At 45.5% G+C, this 20107-nt stretch overlaps 2 protein-coding genes across 9 annotated transcripts in view; one reads left to right on the top strand and one right to left on the bottom strand.

Moving 5' to 3' along the window:
• Positions 1-1352: 1352 nt before the first annotated feature.
• On the bottom strand, positions 1353-18836 carry tmem199 (transmembrane protein 199). 6 transcript variants are annotated; one of them, XM_048556943.2, is made up of 8 exons: positions 18317-18346; positions 18006-18051; positions 17717-17910; positions 13546-13619; positions 12351-12440; positions 10520-10562; positions 5691-5803; positions 1353-2242 (listed from the first exon to the last, which is right to left on the bottom strand). In XM_048556943.2, exons 3-8 carry the CDS (start codon positions 17898-17900, stop codon positions 2147-2149), a joined length of 600 nt encoding a protein of 199 aa, XP_048412900.1. In that variant the 5' UTR covers positions 17901-17910; positions 18006-18051; positions 18317-18346; the 3' UTR covers positions 1353-2146. The 6 variants fall into 6 exon arrangements, with proteins under 6 accessions (XP_048412900.1, XP_048412899.1, XP_048412897.1 ...); XM_048556942.2 differs by lacking the exon at positions 18006-18051 and having other exon boundaries at positions 18317-18836; XM_048556940.2 differs by lacking the exon at positions 18317-18346 and having other exon boundaries at positions 18006-18310.
• Positions 18393-20107, top strand: part of poldip2 (polymerase (DNA-directed), delta interacting protein 2) — a 50019-nt gene continuing 48304 nt past the window's right edge. For all 3 annotated transcript variants that reach the window (XM_048556939.2, XM_048556938.2, XM_048556937.1), the window contains exon 1: positions 18393-18735. In XM_048556939.2, coding sequence (XP_048412896.1) covers positions 18602-18735 — 134 coding nt within the window. In that variant the 5' untranslated portion in view covers positions 18393-18601. The remainder of the gene's footprint in view (positions 18736-20107) is intronic.

The raw sequence follows: 20107 nt of genomic DNA, 5'->3' as shown, positions 1-20107 counted from the left end.
ATCGGTATGACAGGTCGGCACAACATCGAGGGCCGAAGGGCCTGTACTGTGCTGTAATGTTCTATGTTCAGCAGACATTATAGTTTAATAACATACCCAACTGGAATGGTTTGGAGTGAAATTTGGATGCAGTTTAAACTAATCTCTCTCTTCCCGCAGCCTGATCATGGGCAGCCTCAGACGACTCGACACAACACACTCGTCTCACATCAGCCAGCTACTGCCAACATCGCACACGTTTCACATAATCTATTAGATGGCATTTCTTAAATTAAGAAAACACAATCAAAACAGGGTTACATTAAAGCTTTCTAAAGCATAATTTGAATCCTCGTCAACAGCACTGTGTCCAATTCTGAACACCACAGGTGTCAAAGTCTCAGAGAAGGCCACAGAATAGTTACAGTGCAGGATGCCTTTTGGCCCATCCTGTCTGCAACAGTTCTATCACCTAGTACCAGTCTCCTGCCTTTTCCCCATATCCCTGTGCACCATTTCTATCGAAATAATCATCCACTCTCTCATTGGAACCTGCCTCCAGGACATTTGCATGCAGTGTATTCCAGACTGCAACTACTCATTGGGTGAGAAAGGTTTCTCACTCCATCCTTGCTCTTTTTGCACGTCAGGTCCAGGGGGATTGGCTGGCACTGCATTTAGGACCAAGACTGCCACAGTGCCACGATAAGAAATGTGGGCGGGGAGCTGGTGGAACTCAGCAGCATGATGAAGAAAGCAGATACACAGAAGCTAGCGTGCTCCTATTGTGTTCTACTTTCTCTAAACTAACACACAGTGTGGGCAGTGGCCGCACTTCAGAAAGGTAAAGGTTTGAAACAGAGTGAAACTCTTTGTATTCCTAGACTGAGTAAAATTCCCTCTACTCTCATAAACTGAAAATAAAGAATTCCCTACAGTGTCCCCATCAAACATTTCAGGAAAGGCACAGCATGGGGCCATATACACAGTAAGGCTCCCTCTAGTCTTTTAAACTGAAAATAAAGCCCAACCCCATCAAAAGCTCCCAGGAAGGGACAGCACACTGTTAGATACTGAGTAAAGCCTCCCCCACATTATTTCCAGGAAACACTCCTGAGACAGGGACAGCACGAAGTTAGATACAGAGCAAAGCTCCTGTGATACTGTATCCATCAACAACTCCCAATACACAGACAGCTTGGGGTGAGATACAAAGCAAAGCTGTTTCCATGTCCCCATCAAACACTCCCCACGGCAGTTCATGCTGGATAAACAGAAAGGCTTTTTCAGCCTATTGTTGAATGGTAGTTTTGGTCAGGGATTTCTATATTTCACAAGCTCAGGCCATAAATGTTCATCATGAGACAGATCAGTAAACTGCAAAATGGACTTTAATAAACACTGGTCATTTGGTTTACAGTGTATAATATTTCCAGACACTAACATAAGGCCTAGTATGTAGGTAGTTTTGAGGTGCCCTTGAAGATGAGAAGGTTGGGAGATGATTTGTTTAAGGTTTTCAAAATAATCAGGAATCTGGACAAAGTAGATCAAGAGAAAGTGTTCCCATTGGTGGAAGGAGCGAGAGCCACAGGACAGATTTACGAGATAATTGGCAGAAGAAGCAATGCAACACTCTGAAAAAGACCTTACACAGAGAGGGATTGGGGTCTCGAAACTCCTGCCACAGAGTGTGGGGGACGGAGCTTCAATTGGTACCTCAACCAGTAATGAAGGGAAACCCTTTTTCAGGGAAGGCCAGGTGAGAGCAATAGCCAGGTACAGGGGCTAACAGTGACCAGGTGAGCCCTGTAACTTGCCTTTTCAGTCTCATCTCTTTTGCCCACCAGCTCTGAGGTCGAGGTTGTTCTTAAGTTCTGGCCTCGCCAGCCTCTGCGCTTTTGATTGTTCTCTCTCTGATGGCTGTGCCTTCAGCTGCTTCCTTTAAGCCACCCCTTAAAACTACTTTCCTGTCTAAGCTTTTGGTCTCCTGTCCTACTTTCTTACATCCATCAGTGTTAAACCTCACTGTTACGTAAATCATCAGTGTTACTTTGATAATGCTCCTGTGAAATGTCTTGAGATGTTTGACCATAATGAAGGTACTTATATAAATGTAAGTTACAAGAGCCTCCAACTGGTTTCAACAATGTGTTTCAGCAGTGTGCTACATCTCTCCCAGCTCTCCTTCCATTGTCCGAACAAGCACATACAGCTCTGCCAGACCCACCACAGACGATACAATCACTGCAGAAAGGACCCGCTGAAAGAGAGAGACAGAGATATTACACAGAAAATAGAACCTGTTGCCCAATCCCATTAGAGATAACAAGGCCAAGCAGCATCAGGGGAGCAGGAAAGCTGACGTTTCGGGTCTGGACCCTTCCGAAAATGAAGAATATTTTCACAATCGTTTCTGAAGAAGGGTGCAGACCCGAAATATCAGCCTTCCTGCTCCTCTGATGCTGCTTGGCCTGCTGTGTTCATCCAGCTCTACACCTTGTTATCTCAGATTCTCCAGCATCAGTAGATCCTACTATCGCCCAATCCCACTGAATGTTGCACCTCAGTACAAACCATCACCTGTGACAGTTTCACTTATCGTGTAGCTCAGACTTCTACTTGACAGAATAGAGGCTTTAGCCCAAAAGGAACCGATCACACTCTGTATACAGGTAACAAAAAACAGCAGGGTAACTATAGGCCAATTAGCTGAACATCTATTGGTGGAAACATGTCGGAATCCATTATTCAAAAGTAATAACAGTACATTTGGAAAATCATAATCTAATCAAGCTCAGTCAGCACGGCTTCATGAAAGGGAAAACGTGCCTTGTGATGACATGGTGTTTTTTCAGGAAGTCTCACCAAGATTGGCTAAATGGGTAAAAGTATACGTGTTGTACTTGGACAAGGTACCTCACAGAAGGTTAAGTTAAAAAGTAACAGCCCATGGTGTTGGAACTAGTATATTGGCATGGATAGTGAATTGTTTCATGGGCAGGAAACAGCCCAAGGGGATAAGGGGTTTGTTTTCAGTTTGGCAGCCTGTGACCAGTGGGGTTCCATAGGGACCTGTGTAGGACCGAACCTGTCTACAATATTTATTAATGACTTGGGCAAAGAAAGTGAATGTAATCTACATGTCCACAGTCTCATTTCCTACAAACTGAGCCCACAATTCATCAAGTTTCAGACATTACCAGAGATTGTCTATCCCCCACAATCTCACCACAAACCCCCACTGAGATCCCCCGCCCCACTACAAACCCCCACTGAGACCCCCCTGCCTCACCACTAACCCCAACTGAGATCCCCTGCCCTACTGCAAGCTCCCACTGAAATCCCCTGCCCCACTACTAACCCCCACTGAAATCCCCTGCCCCACTACTAACCCCCACTGAGATCCCCTGCCCCACTACTAACCCCCACTGAGATCCCCTGCCCCACTACTAACCCCCACTGAGATCCCCTGCCCCAATACTAACTCCAACTGAGACTCCCCACCTCACCACTAACTCCCACTGGGACTCCCTGCCCTGCTACTAACCTCGGCTGAGACTCCGCCCCCATCCCACCACTAACTCCTACTGAGAGCCCCACCTCACCACTAACCTAAAGGTGTTATTAAGACCGCGTACTTGCTCCATTAACATTCCATTAAGACCCATTTCCTTCCTACCACAGCATTTAGAACATAGAACAGAGAATAGTACAGCAAAGGAACAGGACCTTCGGCCCACCACGTCCATGCCAAACACATTAAACTAGTTCCATCTGCCTGCACATGGCCCTCTATTCACTACTAGTTCATCTGTCTGTCTAAATGGGTCTTAAATGTTGCTATGATATCTGCTTCTAGCACCTCCCCTGACAGAATGTTCCAGGTACTTATAAGCCTCTGCGTAAAAAACCTTCCCCTCTCATCTTAAACCCGTGTCCCTGAGTATCTGACATTTCTATCCTGGGGAAAAGACTCCGAATGTCCACCTAACCATGCCTGTCATCATTTTATATACGTCTATCAGGTCATGCCTTGATCTCCGATGATTTAGCAAAACCAATCCAAATTTGTCCAACCATCCTGGAGTCTTACTCGAGGTCACGGAAATGTGTACCTGTGCCCCTGACTAGAGTCCTCTATCACGACTGCTCGCCTACACTTCAACACTCCCTGGTCTGGCTGCTGCTGCTGCTTTCCCTGAGAGGCCACTTCCACCGACAGTATCCAAAGCAGTGTACCTGTTTGAGAGGGGAGTAGCCACTCCTGCAGTGCCTGCCCACACTTAGTCATCTTCCTGGCGGTCACCCACCTCTTCTCTCTCTCTGTGTAGTCTTTACTGGTGGTGTGGCCAGCTCACTATCCACAATGTTCTCAGCCTCATGGATACTCCGTAGTGAGTCCATCCCCAACTCCAGGCGCTCTACGCAGCAAATCAGGAGTTGCAGCTGAACTCACTTCCTGCACACGTACTCACCATGGAGACCAGAAGGTCCCGATTTCCCACTAATTGCAGGAGGGGCATTCCATGGGGCCGAGTTCAGTTTGAACCTTATAAATTACTGACAATAATCTAGGAACCAATTATACAACCTTATCCACTGCTCACCAACTACACAATCTTGGAGACAGTAAGGACCACGGATGCTGGAAGCTAAAGCCAATAAATGTGGAGCTGGAAACGCACAGCAGGTCAGATAGTATCCAAGGAGCTGGAAAGTAAATGTTTTGAGCCAAAACCCTTCATCGGGACTGGGCAGGTCCTGATGAAGGGTATCGGCCTGAAACATTGACCTCCCTGTTCCTCGGACACTGTCTGATCGGCTGCACTTTTCCAGCTCCACATTTATTAATTACACAATCTTGAACAGATTCACAGAAATCAGATGTTTCACTCTCACTCTCTATTCCGAACAAACTACGATAACAGTAAGTACTTTATCATCACTCTTCTGACATCATACACTCAGTCTCTGGTCCTGGTCTCTCAGCAGCCAAGCCGATATCACTTTCTAAGCAGTGACATCACCTCCGGATTCAGCTCTACTCCAGGCCTCACCCTGACTGACCCACCCACTGCTCTGACTGATTCCCTTCCTACCACTCAGACTGACCCCTCGTTCCCTGACTGAGCACCACCCCAACGAGTTAACGCTCTGACTGCCCCAGCTCCTCAGGTATTTATCCGGTAGCTCCTGCTGCTATTGACTCTCAGGTTGACTCTGCTGTGCTATGCTGTGCTGCCACTGCTGTGGGGCTCACTGTGTGGCATTTATACAATTCCAAAGATACACTCAGCACAGTTGATTTCTGGTTGGCCAGTAGCATCTGTACCAGCTTTTTGAAAGAACTATTCAGTTCAGTTCCACAGCTCAGTCCCCACTACCCTGTAAATTAGCTGAGTGACTGTCCAATTCATTTTCAGAAGTTTCTCTCATTTTACTGATACTTCAGCTAGTGAGTTCCACATCAGAATAATATTCAGCATGGAAGTTATTCTAATTTCCCCTAAATGTTTTGCCAATTATTTTAAATTCATGACTTTTGCATATTAACCCATGCACTAAAGGAAATAGCTTTCTTAATTTTCTCCAATTTAACAAAGTTCTTCCTTAACCTTCTCCCAGACCTCATCCCCATTACACTGAGATTAGTGATGCCCCTCTCTCTCCTTTACCTATGAGGTACAACAGCTGCTGTCAACACTTACCGCTGCCGTGTCTATGAAGACATACTGACTTCCAAGGTATGTGCAAGCAAACGCAGCTGCCACCGTCACTAGGAAGTTAAAGATGGTAACCACCACTGCCTTCACAGATCGCACTGCACCAAAAACAGAGTTTAGGAGAATTCAACTTGGCATGAGTGACAATTGGCAGCACAAGTCCACTTCAGTAACCCTGGCAGCAGTGTCATTAGAGCAAAGTTCAACAGACCAAACAGTTCCTCACATCAAAGACCTCACCAACCGGCAGCAGGGTTTTTAAGACCTCACAGACAGATTCTGTTAAACAGAATCATCTCCAAATAAACCTTCCCATGTCATCACAAGCTGAAGAGTCTGAGCTCCTACTTCCCAACCAGACACAAGGCGAGGTCATGTTCCATTCAATCCTCACTAGTAATAGTGCAAGAAGCATATGTGACTCCTGACCAGCACTTGTCCTACTTCACCATGAACCAAGGAAGAAGCTTCATTTATTTTGATTCAGTTTTGTATTTATTCAGATGAAGGATGCTAGACTCTAGGAGGCGGAACACTTCCATTTTAAGCATATGGTATCAGCTAAAAACACTCAGATCATGCACAGCACAGGAAAAACACCAAGTGAAACGTCCCTTATTTTGGCCACGCAACACTACAGACCCAGCTGAAGAGTATGTTGGAACACTAGCAAAGGTCCCATCACTGCCCCCTGTGTGAGTTTTATCTATTTTGCAGTGTGAAATCTCAAGATTGTGTGTCATGCTCCTCTTGCTCAGCGTGGGAGCTCAGGGACAAGGCTGATGTCCCTGACTCCTTCATGTGCAGGAAGCGTGTCCAGCTGCAGCTCTTGTTAGACTGCATGATGGCTCTGGAGCTGCGGATGGACTCACTCTGGAGCAAACGCGATACTGAAAGGGGTCGTGGATAGCACGTTTAGCGAATTGGTCACACTGCAGATTAGGATTGCTGAGGGAGAAAGCGAATAAGTGACCAAAAGGCAGAGGAAGAGCAGGAAGGCAGTGCAGGTGTCCCCTGCGGTCATCTCCCTCCAAAACAGGTATATCGTTTTGGATACTGCTGGGGGAGATGGCTCACCAGGGGAAGGCAGCAGTAGCCAGGTTCATGGCACTGGGGCTGGGTCTGCTGTACAGAAGGACGGGAAAAAGAGTGGAAGGGCTATAGTCACTGGGAATTCAATTGTAAGGGGAGTTGATAGGCGTTTCTGTGGTCAAAAATGAGGCTCCCAAATGGTATGTTGCCTCCCAGGTGCACGGGTCAGGGATGTCTCAGATCGGCTGCAGAACATTCTGACAAGGGAAGGTGAACAGCCAGCTGTCGTGGTGCATAAGGCACCAATGATAGCGGTAGAAAACAGGATGAGGTCCTACAAGCAGAATTGAGAGAGTTAGGAGCCAAGTTAAAAAGTAGGACCTCAAGGTAGTAATCTCAGGATTGTTACCAGTGCCACGTGCTAGTCAGTGCAGAAATGAAAGAATAGCCAGGATGAATGCATGGCTTGAGAGATGGTGTAGGGGGGAGGGGCTCAGGTTTTTGGGACATCAGGACTAGTTCTGGGGAAGGTGGGACTATTACAAATTGGACGGTCTACACCTGGGCCTGACTGGAAGCAATGTCCTTGGGGGTGCTTTTGCTAATGCTGTTGGGGAGGGTTTAAACTAACGTGGCAGGTGTATGGGAGCCAAATGAGGAGGCTAGTGGACAGAAAGGAGGTAGTAACTAAAGCCTGTAAGGAACTAGATAATGAAGTCAGCATGACTAAAGGGGAAGAGGAGGCAGAGAGCATGCAAGAAGTGTAGTAGATAAGGCAGATTAACCTAGGGCTTGGATTAGTACCTAGAAGTATGATGTTATTTCTATTACTGAGACTTGGTTGAGGGAACGGCAAGATTGGCAACTAAATATCCCAGAGTACAGATGCTTCAGGTGGGATAGAGAGGGAGGTAAAAGGGGTGGAGGTGTTGCATTACTGGTCAAAGACGATATCACAGCTGTACTGAAAGAGGGCCTCATGGAGGACTCAAGCAGTGAGGCAATATGGGTCGAACTCAGAAATAGGAAGGATGCAGTAACAATGTTGGGGCTGTGCTACAGGCCTCCCATCAGCGAGCGTGAGATAGAGGGACAAACATGTAGTCAGATAATGGAAAGGTGTAGGAGAAACAGGGTGGTGGTGATGGGAGATTTTAATTTTCCCAACATTGACTGGGATTCACTTTGTGTTAGGGGTCTAGATGGAGCAGAATTTGTAAGGAGCATCCAGGAGAGTTTATAGAGCAGTATGCAAATAGTCCAACTCGGGAAGGGGCCACACTGGACCTGTGTTGGAGAATGAGCCGGACCAGGTGGTTGAAGTTTCAGTAGGGTTTACTTTGGGAATAGTGATCACAATTTTGGATAAGGATTATTCCATGGCACAACATTGTGGGCCGAAGGCCCTGTACTGTGCTGTGCTTTTCTATGTTCTAATTCCATAAGTTTTAGAATACTGATGGACAATGATGAGAGTGGTCCTAAAGGAATAGAGTTGAACTGGGGTAAGGCCAACTATAGCAAAATTCGGCAGGAGCTGGGGATTGTGGATTGGAAGCAGCTGTTTGAAGGTAAATACACATTTGATTTATGGGAGGCTTGTAAAGAGAAGTTGATTAGAGTGCAGGACAGACATGTTCCTGTGAAAATGAGGGATAGAAAAGGCAAGATTAGGGAACCACAGATGATAGATGAAATTGAGAGACTACAAAGAGGAGAAAGGAAGCATAGATAAGGTCTAGGTGACTGAAAACAGACCACACTATGGAAGAATATCGGGAAAGTAGGACAAATCTGAAACAAGGAATTAAGAGGGCTAAAGGGGATCATGAAATACCTTTAGCAAACAGGGTTAAAGAAAATCCCATAGACTTTTACTCGTACATAAGGAGCAAGAGGGTGACTAGAGAAAGGGTTGGCCCACACAAGGACAAAGGAGGGAAGTTGTGAGGAGTCAGAGAAAATCAGTGAGATTCTTAATGATTACTTTGCTTTGGTATTCACCAAGGAGAATTATATGATGGATGTTGAGGTTAGGGATAGATGTTTGATTACTCTGGGTCAAGTTGGCAAAAGGATTTGGGGGGGGCGGTGGAGAAGTGTTGGGTATTCCAAAAGGGGGGACAAGTCCCCAGGTCCGGACAGGATCTATCCCAGGTTACTGAGGGAAGCGAGGAAGGAAATAGGTGGGGCCTTAATAGATATCTTTGCAGCATCCTCGAACACGTGTGAGGTCCCGGAGGACTGGAGAATTGCTAATGTTGTCCCCTTGTTTAAGAAGCGTTGCAGGGATAACCCAGGTAATTATAGACCGATGAGCCTGACGTCAGTGGTAAGGAAGCTGCTGGAGAAGATACTGAGGGATAGGATATATTTACACTTGGAAGACAATGGGCTTATTAGTGATAGGCAACATGGTTTTGTGCAGGGAAGGTCATGTCTTACCAACTTGATAGACTTCTTTGAGTAAGTGACAAAGTTGATAGATGAGGGAAGGGCTGTAGATGTCATATATGTGGACTTCAGGCATTTGATAAGGGTCCCCGTGGTAGGCTGATGGAGAAAGTGAAGTCACATGGGGTCCATGGTGTGCTAGCTAGATGGTTAGAGAACTGGCAAGGCAACAGGAGACAGAGAGTTGTAGTGGAAGGGAGTTTCTCAAAATGAAAAATTGTGACCAGTGGTGATCTACAGGGATCTGAGTTGGGACCACTGTTGTTTGTGATATACATAAATGATCTGGAGGAAGGTATAGATGGTCTGATTAGCAAGTTTACAGATGACACTAAGATTGGTGGAGGAGCCGATATTAAAGGGAGCTGTCAGAGATTACAGCAGAATATAGACAGACTGGAGAGTTGAGCAGATAAATGGCAGATGGAGTTAAATCCGGGCAAATGCGAGGTGATGCATCTTGGAAGATCTAATTCAAGAGCAAACTGTATAGTAAATGGAAATATCCAGGGGGAAAATTGATGCACAGAGAGATCTGGGTGTTCAGGTCCATTGTTCCCTGAAGGTGGCGACACAGGTCAATAGGGTGGTCAAGAAGGCATACGGCATGCTTTCCTTCATCAGACTGGGTGCTGAGTATAAGAGTTGGCAGGTCACGTTATAGTTATATAGGACTTTGTGGTCGACCACATTTAGGGTACTACGTACAGTTCTGGCCGCCACATTACCAAAAGGACGTGGACGCTTTGGAGAGGGTGCAGAGGAGGTTCACCAGGATGCTGCCTGGTATGGAGGGCACTAGCTATGAAGAGAGGTTGAATAGATTAGGATTATTTTCATTCGAGAGACGGAGGTTGAGTGGGGACCTGATTGAGGTCTATAACATCATGAGAGGTACAGACAGGGTGGAGAGCAAGAAGCTTATTCCCCCAGAGTGGGGGACTCAATTACTACAGGTCATGATTTCAAGGTGAGAGGGGGAAAGTTTAAGGGAGATATGCGTGGAATGTTCTTTACGCAGAGGGTGGTGGGTGCCTGGAATGCGTTGCCAGCGGAGGTGTTAGAGGCGGGCAATGATAGCATCATTTAAGATGTATCCAGACAGATACATGAAGGGGCAGGGAGCAAAGGGATACAGATCCTTGGAAAATAGGTGACAGGTTTAGATAGAGGATTGGGATTGGCGCAGGCTTGGAGGGCCGAAGGGCCTGTTCCTGTGCTGTAATTTTCTTTGTTATTATAGTGGCCTGTTTGGTGCTGAGCTAGAGATTCACAAATGAAGTTTACAAATCTGAAATCACCATTTTTAATGCCAGTCACTCACTCACCCTGTCTTCCCAAATCTCCCAGAGCGCCGTACCGGTTAATCTGCTGCAAACAGAGCAAGAAAGGAAGGCCATAAATAGAAGGTAACTTCAGTCCCAGGTGAGAGGGTCCTTTTCCTTCAGGTTAGCTTTGGGAGCAGAACAGTGGTAAAGTCATTGGACTAATAATCTCTGAATTCCAAATTAATGTTCTGGGAGCATGGGTTTGAATTCTGCTACGGAGGATGATGAAATGTGAATTGAATGGAATTCTGGAATTAAAAGCTGCTCTAATGATGATCACGTCATTCATAAAGGTAGCAGAGTGATGGATGTTGTCTACATGGAGTTTAGTAAAGCCTTGGAGAGGGTTAGATTACATGGGCTTGAGGGAGAGCTTGCCAATTGGATACAAAATTGGCTTGATAGTATGAGACAGAGGGTGGTGGTGAGGGTATTTTTTGGACTGGAGGCCTGAGACCAACAGCGTTACACAGGGATTGGTGCTGGGTCCACTTTCGTTTGTAATTTACATAAATGATTTAGATTAAAAAGATTAGGAGACATGGATAGAGAGAGAAAGAGATAATGGGAATGGCAGAGGCTGCAGAATCCAAGATAACAAAGTGTGGAGCTGGATGAACACAGCGGGCCAAGCAGCATCTCAGGAGCACAAGAGCCGACGTTTCAGGCCTTCGTGGATGACACCAAAACTGTTGATGGTAAAGAAGGTTATCTAAGAGTACAAAGGGATCTTGGTCATTTGGGCCAATGAGCTGGGAGTGGCAAATGGGAGTTTAATTCGGATAAATGCAAGGTATTACATCTTAGTAAAACAAACAAGGACAGGTCTTATAATGTTAATAGTAGGGCCCGTGTGGTGTGGTTGAACCGAGAGACCTAGGGGTTCAGGTACACACTTCTTTTTGCATCCAGGTAGCCTGGGTGGTTAAGGAGGCATTTAGCACACTTGCCTTCAGTGCTCACAGCACTGAGTATAGGAGCTGGAATGTCATGTTGATGTTGTACAGTGGTGAGGCCACTTTTGGAATACCGTGTACAGTTTCTGCTTGCCCTGCGATATGAAGGATATTATTAAATTGAGAGGGTTCAGACAAGATTTACGAAGGTATTGCTGGGAATGGAGAGTTTGAGTTATAAGGATACGCTGGGTAGGCTGAGACTTTTTCATTAAAGTGTAGGAGATTGTGGGATGACTTTATAGAGATTTATAAAATCATGAGGGCACTGGTCGAGTGAATACCAAAGGCCTTTTCCCTAGGGTGGGGGAGTGCAAAACTACAGGACTTGTTTTTAAGGCGAGGAGAGAAAGATTTAAAAGGGACCTGAGGAGCAATTTTTTCACACAGACGGTGGGTCATGTGTAGCATGAAATACCAGAGGAAGTGGTAGAGCATTTAAGACATTTGGATGGGTACGTGAATAGGAAATATTTAGAGGGATATGGGCCAAACACAGACAAACTAGTTAGGGAAACTTGGTCAGCATAGACTGGTAGGACCGAAGGGTCTGTTTCCGCGCTGTATGACTCTGTGACATCATAACTACTGTTTTCATAAATGCCCATCTGGTTCACTAAAGTCCTTCGGGGAAGGAATTTCCCATCCATTCTCGATCTGGCCTATGTGTGACTCTAGGGCCTTAACAACATGGCTGACTTGTAACTGCCCTCTGAAATGGTCAAGAAGCCACTCAGTTCAGAGCAAGTACAGATGGGGAGTAAATGCTATCTTAGCCAGCCATGTGCACATCCATGAAGGAATAAAACAAGGAAAAAAAAATCAGGTCAACATGAACTACAAAGAATTAGAAGTATTGAAATAAATGATGACACCTGGCAGTTGACATTTTTGGTAATGCGTCTGTATTCTTCATTTGCAAGGTTTGCTTTGATCTTTTTCAATCGGGCTATCAGCTCTGGGTTCTGAAAAAGATAGCCATGTGACATGAGAATAGGACATTTTAACATTTTATAACATGCTTAATATCCAACAAGATAAGGCTCCTTATCCAAATTCCCCATCTGCCCAATCCTGAAGGTTCAACTCCTACTTGGTCAAGGTCTTCTGGGTGTTGTTGTTCACTCACACCTCAGCCAAGTAAGTGTTCTGTATGCCATTGGAAAGAGTCAGGGGGGTGCAGACACAAGTCTGCTCTTGACGTCAGCATCCACACATGTGGACTTAGCAGAATGAAATAATGGTTAGTGGTCAGCTTTTGGAGCATTGTGGGAATTTTGCACAGAATGTTAAGGTTGAGAACAGTTCATTCAATGCAGCCTGGGAATATGAGATATGGGAAACTTTCTCATTGATAAGACAATGAGATACTGGGAATTGGATATTAGTTAAAAGCACCTCACTGCACTCCTGTAGTGGTCAACAATTGATCAGTGATTGGTAGATACAATTTTAAAATTCACAATTTTATGGCCACCATTGACAGCCTTGCATTAAATCCCCAATATTAACTGTTTCAGCTCCAGCCAAAAATTAAAAATTATACTCCCACCTTCACACAGAATACATAACAGTAATACAACAAATTCTATTGAGCAGTTTAGGAGCTCAATGCTTTTTTTTAAATGATTGAGAAATCCAGGCAAAAATCCAAAAGCCACAGCACAGGGGTGTACCAAGTGAATCTCTGTAGAATGAGGATGAAGTAAATTTAATGCATGACACCAAACCTAGTTTCTGACAAACAGAGACATGAGGAATTTTATTCCTGGGCAAAAGCCAAGAATTTGATAAGAGAGCAGATCATGCACAGAGATCTGGAGTTTCAGACATTTATTGGTGCAGCATCTGTCTATAACAGCATTCCTCAAAAATGGTACTCGACCTATATGAGTTCAGTTTATACAATTAATCAACACTACACGCTGCAGGATAACGGAGTGTTGAGATTTCTGTTACATCTCAAAAACAAACCAACACAATTGTTTTAGATGGGGGACGGCAGCATTTCCCCTCCCCTAAGGATGGCATCAGTCACATCCCATTCAGTATTTAAGTGAGTATACCCACCCTCTCTGGCAGTTTTACTTCCGGTGTGAATATTTCTGCTCCTTCGACAAGTTCATGCAGATAGACAGGGAATCCTGCAAACAAAACAACATCTTGTATTTACATAGCATCTTACATTTGCTAATAATGCTTTAGCTTCACCTTTACCTTTGGATGAAACAATCCAAGGTGCTGCATGACACAGCATTATAATGCAATGAAAAATGACAAATGCTTTGGTAAAGAAGTAGGTTGTAAAAGAGAAAAGCAAGGTAGTGAGGTAGAGAGTTTGGTTAGGAAGTCCAATGACTAGGGGTTAGGCGATTGACAGTACTCCACCAATGGTGGAGTAATTAAAAACAGGGGCCAGTATTAGATGAGTGCAGAAATCTCAGAAGGTTATGGGGCTGAGGTGATCACAGAGATAGGGAGGGATGAGACCATGCAAGATTTGAAAACCAGGGAGAGAACTTCAAATTCAAAATGTTTCTTAACTGAGAATCGGGCTAAGTTACTGAATGCACAGATGATGAGAGAGTGGGACTTGCTGAGAATTAAGACATGGGAGGTTAAGGAATGGAGTTCACGACTGGGAGTTAAGACAATGCCTTCTATCTTCCTAATATTGGATTCAGGAAACATTTTCTCATCCTGTATTAAATGTCAATTAAGTAGTTTGATAACACAGAGGAAGTAGATGGTTTAGATAGCTTACACCATATGATGCACTATCAATGTAACTGGATACCGTGTCTGTGTGGGCTTCCTCTGGGTGCTCCGGTTTCCTCCCACAGCCCAAAGATGTGCAGGTTAGGTAGATCGGCCATGCTAAATTGCCCGTAGTGTTCAGGGGTGTGTGGTTTATAGGGGGCAAGGTCTGGGTGGGATGCTTCCAGGGGCAGTGTGGACTTGTTGGGCCAAAGGACCTGTTTCCACACTGTAGGGAATCTAATCTAATCTAATCTAATCTAAAGACAAGAGGAAACAGGAGCGGGGAGTGCAGTAGAGCCAAGTGATGTCAGGTTGCACATTAAGACCTTCAGGTGATGTCACAAAAGGCAGCATCTCGATGAGAAACTAGAGGAAGGTTGTCAAACAAATCATGAACACTTGGAAGCGAACACATCCTGAGTGAGACACAGCCAAAGCACATGGGGATTTCTGCGAATTTGGAGTCGAAATTCAGTGCAGAGGTTAAGTGGTGCTTTTTGCCTTTTCTTCTGTGGTTTGTAGTTTGTAAGGACTTTATTTTCTAGTAATGAAGAACAGGGAATATAGGCTCTGAAGTAATTGATATTAGTTGATATTAAGCATTTGAACCTAAAGGCTTAATTTGAAAGGGGTCAGTCATGGCAGTGGAGCTCAAAGCCACACTGTGCTGTTCCAGTTTCCAGGATCAGCACATGTGCAGGAAATGCCTCCAGCTGCGGCTCCTGCAAGTCCCTTTGTGCTGTTCTACAAGGCCTAGAGTATCATGGACAGCACATATAGAATGGTGGTCACATCACAGGCAGGAAGGGAATGGGTTACCACAAGGCAGAGAAAGAAGGCAATGTAGGAGTCTCCTGTGGCTACTGCCATGCAAAACAGACTTAACACTTTGGATACTGATGACAGGAATGGCCTCACAGGGGAAAGCAGCGAAGGCCAAATTTGTCGCACCATGATTGACTCAGCTGCATAAGGGATAATTAAAAAGTGTGGGAATGCAATTCAAATGTAAGGGGAATAAACAGGTGTTTCTGTGGCCACAAACCAGGATAGTATGTTGCTTTGCTCCTGCCAGAACAAGGAAATCTCAGAGGAGCTAAAGGCCATTCTGGAGGGCTAGGTAAACAGCCAGTAGTAATGGCACACATTGGTACAAATGACATAGGTTATAAAAAAATGAGGTCCTAAAAAGCAGAACATACAGAGCTAGGAAATAAGTTTAAAAGTAGGACCACAAAGGTAGTAACCTTAGGATTAAAATTAGGTTTTCAGATCATAGGGTCTTGGGGCTGGTTCTGGGGAAGGTACAATAGTACAAACTGAATGGGTTACTTCTGGGCAGGGTGTCCCAGGGCAACATTGAGTTGAGTGGCTAGGATGGCTTTAAATGAACACAGAACATTGAACATTACAGCACAGTACAGGCCCTTCGGCCCTCAATGTTGTGCCGACCTGTCATACCGATCTCAAGCCCATCTAACCTACACTATTCCATGTACGTCCATATGCTTATCCAATGACGACTTAAAATGTACCTAAAGTCGGTGAATCTATTACTGTTGCAGGCAAAGCGTTCCATTCCCTTACTACTCTGAGTAAAGAAACTACCTCTGACATCTGTCCTATATCTTTCACCCCTCAATTTAAAGCTATGCCCCCTCGTGCTCGCCGTCACCATCCTAGGAAAAAGCCTCTCCCTATCCATCCTATCTAACCCTCTGATTATTTTATATGTTTCAATTAAATGGAAACTTGTGTAAGTTGTCAGAGGAAGCGGAATCAATGACAAGAACAAAACACAGGAAGGGGAAACAAGAAAAGTGATTGACTAACAGAGGAAGCAAAGGCCGTGCTCAAACTGGACAAGTAATAGTAAAAACACAAGCCTCAACACTTTGTACCTTCATCCACAGAGCATACACAATCAAGTGAACAAATTAATTGCACAAGATAAAAACAAATATAATATAGTCAGGATTATGGAGACATAGCTGCCAGGAACAGGAACTGAATAACAACTGAGAGAGAATTGTCCTGGGAGTATTCATCATTGACCAAGGACCCCAGGAACCTCCTGCTGATGACCACATAACAACGTCCCTCAGCTGATGAATCAGTGCCCCTCCACGGCGAACAACACTTGCACGAAGCACTGCAGGTAGCAAGGGTGCAAAATGTACTCTGAGTGGGGAATTTCAATGTCCACCGTCAAAAGTGGCTCAGCAGCAGTACTACTGATCACGCTGGTCAGGTCCTAAAGGACATAGCTGTTAGACTGGGTCTATGCCTGGTATTTGAGGGAATTAACAACAGGGGAAAACTTACTTGACCTCATCCTCACCAATCTGTTGGCTGCAGATGCATCTGCCCGTGAAATTATTCGTAAGAGTGACCACCTCACGGTCCTTGTGGAGATGAACTCCCACGTTCACTTTGAGAACAACCTCCACTGTGTTGTGTGGCACTATCACTGTGCTAAATGGAACTGACTTCAAACAGGTCTAGCAACTCAAGACTGTGCATCCATGAGGTCCCATTTGCCAGTTTTTGTCCCCTATCCCCCAAACCCTTCCTATTCATGTATCCATTTTAAAAGATGCCTTTTAAAATGCTTCAAATCATACCACCCTCCACCACTTCCTCTGGCAGCTCATTCCATACATGCACCACCCTCTGTGTGAAGAAGTTGCCCCTTAGGTCCCTTTTATATCTTTCCCCTCTCACCCTAAACTTATGCCCTCTAGTTTTGGACTGTCCTACCTCGGAGAAATAAACATTTCCTATTTACCCTATCAATGCCCCTCGTGGTCTTATAAACCTCTATGAGGTCACTCCTCAGCCTCCAATACTCCAGGGAAAATAGCCTCAGCCTATTATACCTCTCCACATAGCTCAACCCCTTCAACTTCAGCAACATCCTTGTAAATCTTCAAAATGTCAGAAGAACTGTTCCAAATCTGGGCATGCGGTAATTTACTAGCTAGTATCTAATAAACAGCAGCCATTGCATTCAATGAAAACTGAAAGAAATGAAGATGCTCTAAATCAGAAACAAAAACAGAAGTTGTTTGAAAAGGTCAGCAGGTCTGATGGCATCTGTGAAGAGAAATCAGAGTTAACGTGGCCAAGCAGCATCTTAGGAGCAGGAAAGCTGATGTTTCAGGCCTAGACCCTTCATCAGAAATGGCCTTTTCTGATGAAGGGTCTAGGCCCGAAACGTCAGCCTTCCTGCTCCTCTGATGCTGCTTGGCCTGCTGTGTTCATCCAGCTCTACACCTTGTTATCTCGGATTCTCCAGCACCTGCAGTTCCCATTATCTCAGAGTTAACATTTTTGAGTCCAGTGACCCTTCCTCAGAACTTCCATCTTCACAAGATGCTGCAAGACTGCTGAGCTTTTCCAGCAACTTCTGTTTTTGTTCCAGCCAGTATATTCAGGCTGGTTAACACAGGGGTGACAATCCCAGAACTGGATGACTCACCTTTTTCTTGTAAGAATTTGTGAAGTTTTCTTAGCAGCTCGAAGGAGACTGTGCAGGGGGAATGGGCTTTGCCGAGGCAGGATTTGAGTTCAGAATGTAGATCCTCAGGGATAGAATGACCCTCTTTCAGGACACGGTCGAGTTGCTGCTTGAAGCAATCCCTGACCTTCAGAACACACGCCATTGTCCCCAACCTGAGCAAGGAGATAACCTGTAAATAACGACTTACACACCGACTTTAAAAAGCTCGACAATTATTTGAAAAGAAAATTCAATGATAAGTAATTACCTCCTAGGAATTTAACGATTTCATTATAGTCCTTGAGCCACAGAAACTATTCCAAATAGTTAAATATAATGAGTCTTTTATGAGGATTTGAAGAATGAGGACATTATTTTGCACAATCATTTATAAACAGCGATGAAGCTTGCTAATGGGAGTATTATTATCATAATACTCGCTTATTATACAATATAGTCACTTTTGCCGCCCAGACTGAATGTCTTGAGCATTAAATTTTACAATTTTTTTCAGATAATGAATAAAAAAACACCCCCCCCCCCGCATTATTTGACACAAGCTACTGTTGCGGCTCTGACCTTGAATCGGCGGCGCAGGCTTCAAGCCGCGCTAGGCCCCGTCTCCATGGCAACCTGCCAGACCGCAGCCGCCATCTTTGTTCGGGGCAGAGTCCCGGGATCGGGGCAAGAGACAGAGAGAGGCTGCCCGCCGCCTGCCGTCCCCGGGGGAGACAGAGAGATAGGGGCCGCCCGCCGCCGAGGGGTCTTGGCCTGCAGTAACGCCGTAAGAAAGCGGACTCGGGTATTGCCCATCTCCGAGGCCGGTTCGAGTTGTATGTGCTGACCGTCGGGCCTGCAGGATCGATGGCGGGCCCGGCTCTGAGCCGCTGCCTCTCGGCCTTGGCCACAAACCCCGCTCTCCGGCTTCGGGCCCTGACCGTCTGCTCGGCCTGCGGTGTGGGCCAGCGCCAGCAGCACGCTCGGCTCCTGTCGTCCAGGTAGGAAGGAGGCCAGGGACACAGGCCCCGGGCCTGGGGTTGGGGATCTTCTCTGTTTTCAGAATCCGCGGTTCCTACACCTCTGGGACATTCCCTGACAGATTTATCTGCTGCACCAACCAGTAACGTGTTAACAGCTGGAACTTTAGTGAAGGGCATAATCAATATTGGCAGGTGACACAAAAATTGGAAAAAGCAGGCGCAAGTAGTTGGATTGGGGAGATAAGTGACAGATTCAGTTTAATGTAAAGAGTTTAATGTATATTCAATGCTTCTGTGAGTTTGTAGATGGTTTACTTTGGTTGTGAGAATATGGAGAGCCATCATAAGCTAAAGAAAACAATTCTAAAGAGAATCAGGAGCAGAGTGACCTGGGGTATAAAATCATTGAAGGTGACAGGACATGTCGAGAAAGTGGGGAATAAAGCACCTAGAATCTTGCACCCAGCAACAGGTCACAGCAAGCTGTGCGTGGGATCCGGGGAGAGAGCAGAGGGTGGTGGATTCGGAGTGCAGAGGTGTAGGGGCATGAGGCAAGGCTTGAACCCAGTGAGGAGATGACGGGTCTAGGCCCAAAATGTCAGCTTTTGTGCTCCTATGATGTGGCTTGGCCTGCTGTGTTCATCCAGCTCCACACTTTGTTAGCTCGGATTCCCCAGCGTCTGCAGTTCCCATTATCTCTGGGGATAAGGATGGATCTGGACACTGCCTTGGGCAGGACATGGGAGAGATTGAGTGGGCTTGTACTCATTGGAATTTAGAAGAATGAGAGGTGACCTTATTGAAACATGCCACACAACTGCCAGGTAATGACCTGCTCCAGTACGAGAGATCTAACCACTGTCCCTTGACATTCAACTGTGTTGCAATCACTGAATTCACCCACTGTCAACATCCTGGGGGTTACCAGTGACCAGAAACTGAACTGGGCTACCCACATAAATGCAGTGGCTACAAGAGCTGGTCAGAGGCTAGGACTACCTGTGGTGAGTAATTCATCTCCTGACTCTCCAAAGCCTGTGTACCATTTACAAGGCACAAATCAAGCATGTGGTGTAATACTCCCCACTTGCTATTCCAAAAACCCTCAAGAAGCTTGACACCATTCAGGATAAAGCAGTCCACCTAACTGGCACTACATCCACAAATGGCCACACTCTCCACCGCTGACACTCAGTAGCAGCAGTGTTTACTTATCTACAACATGCACTGCGAAATAGCACCTTCCAAATCCAAGACCACTTCCATCTCAAAGGACAAGGGTAGCAGACATAGGAACATTACCATCTGCAAGTTCCCCTCCAAGCTGCTCGCCATACTGACTTGGAAATTTATCGTTGTACCTTCACTGTTGCTGGATCAAGATCCTGGA

This window comes from Stegostoma tigrinum, chromosome 27 (genome assembly GCF_030684315.1).
Source record: "Stegostoma tigrinum isolate sSteTig4 chromosome 27, sSteTig4.hap1, whole genome shotgun sequence".
Taxonomy (NCBI): domain Eukaryota; kingdom Metazoa; phylum Chordata; class Chondrichthyes; order Orectolobiformes; family Stegostomatidae; genus Stegostoma; species Stegostoma tigrinum.
The sequence above is the reverse complement of the archived record's forward strand: the minus strand, read 5'-3'. Positions and strand labels throughout refer to the sequence as shown.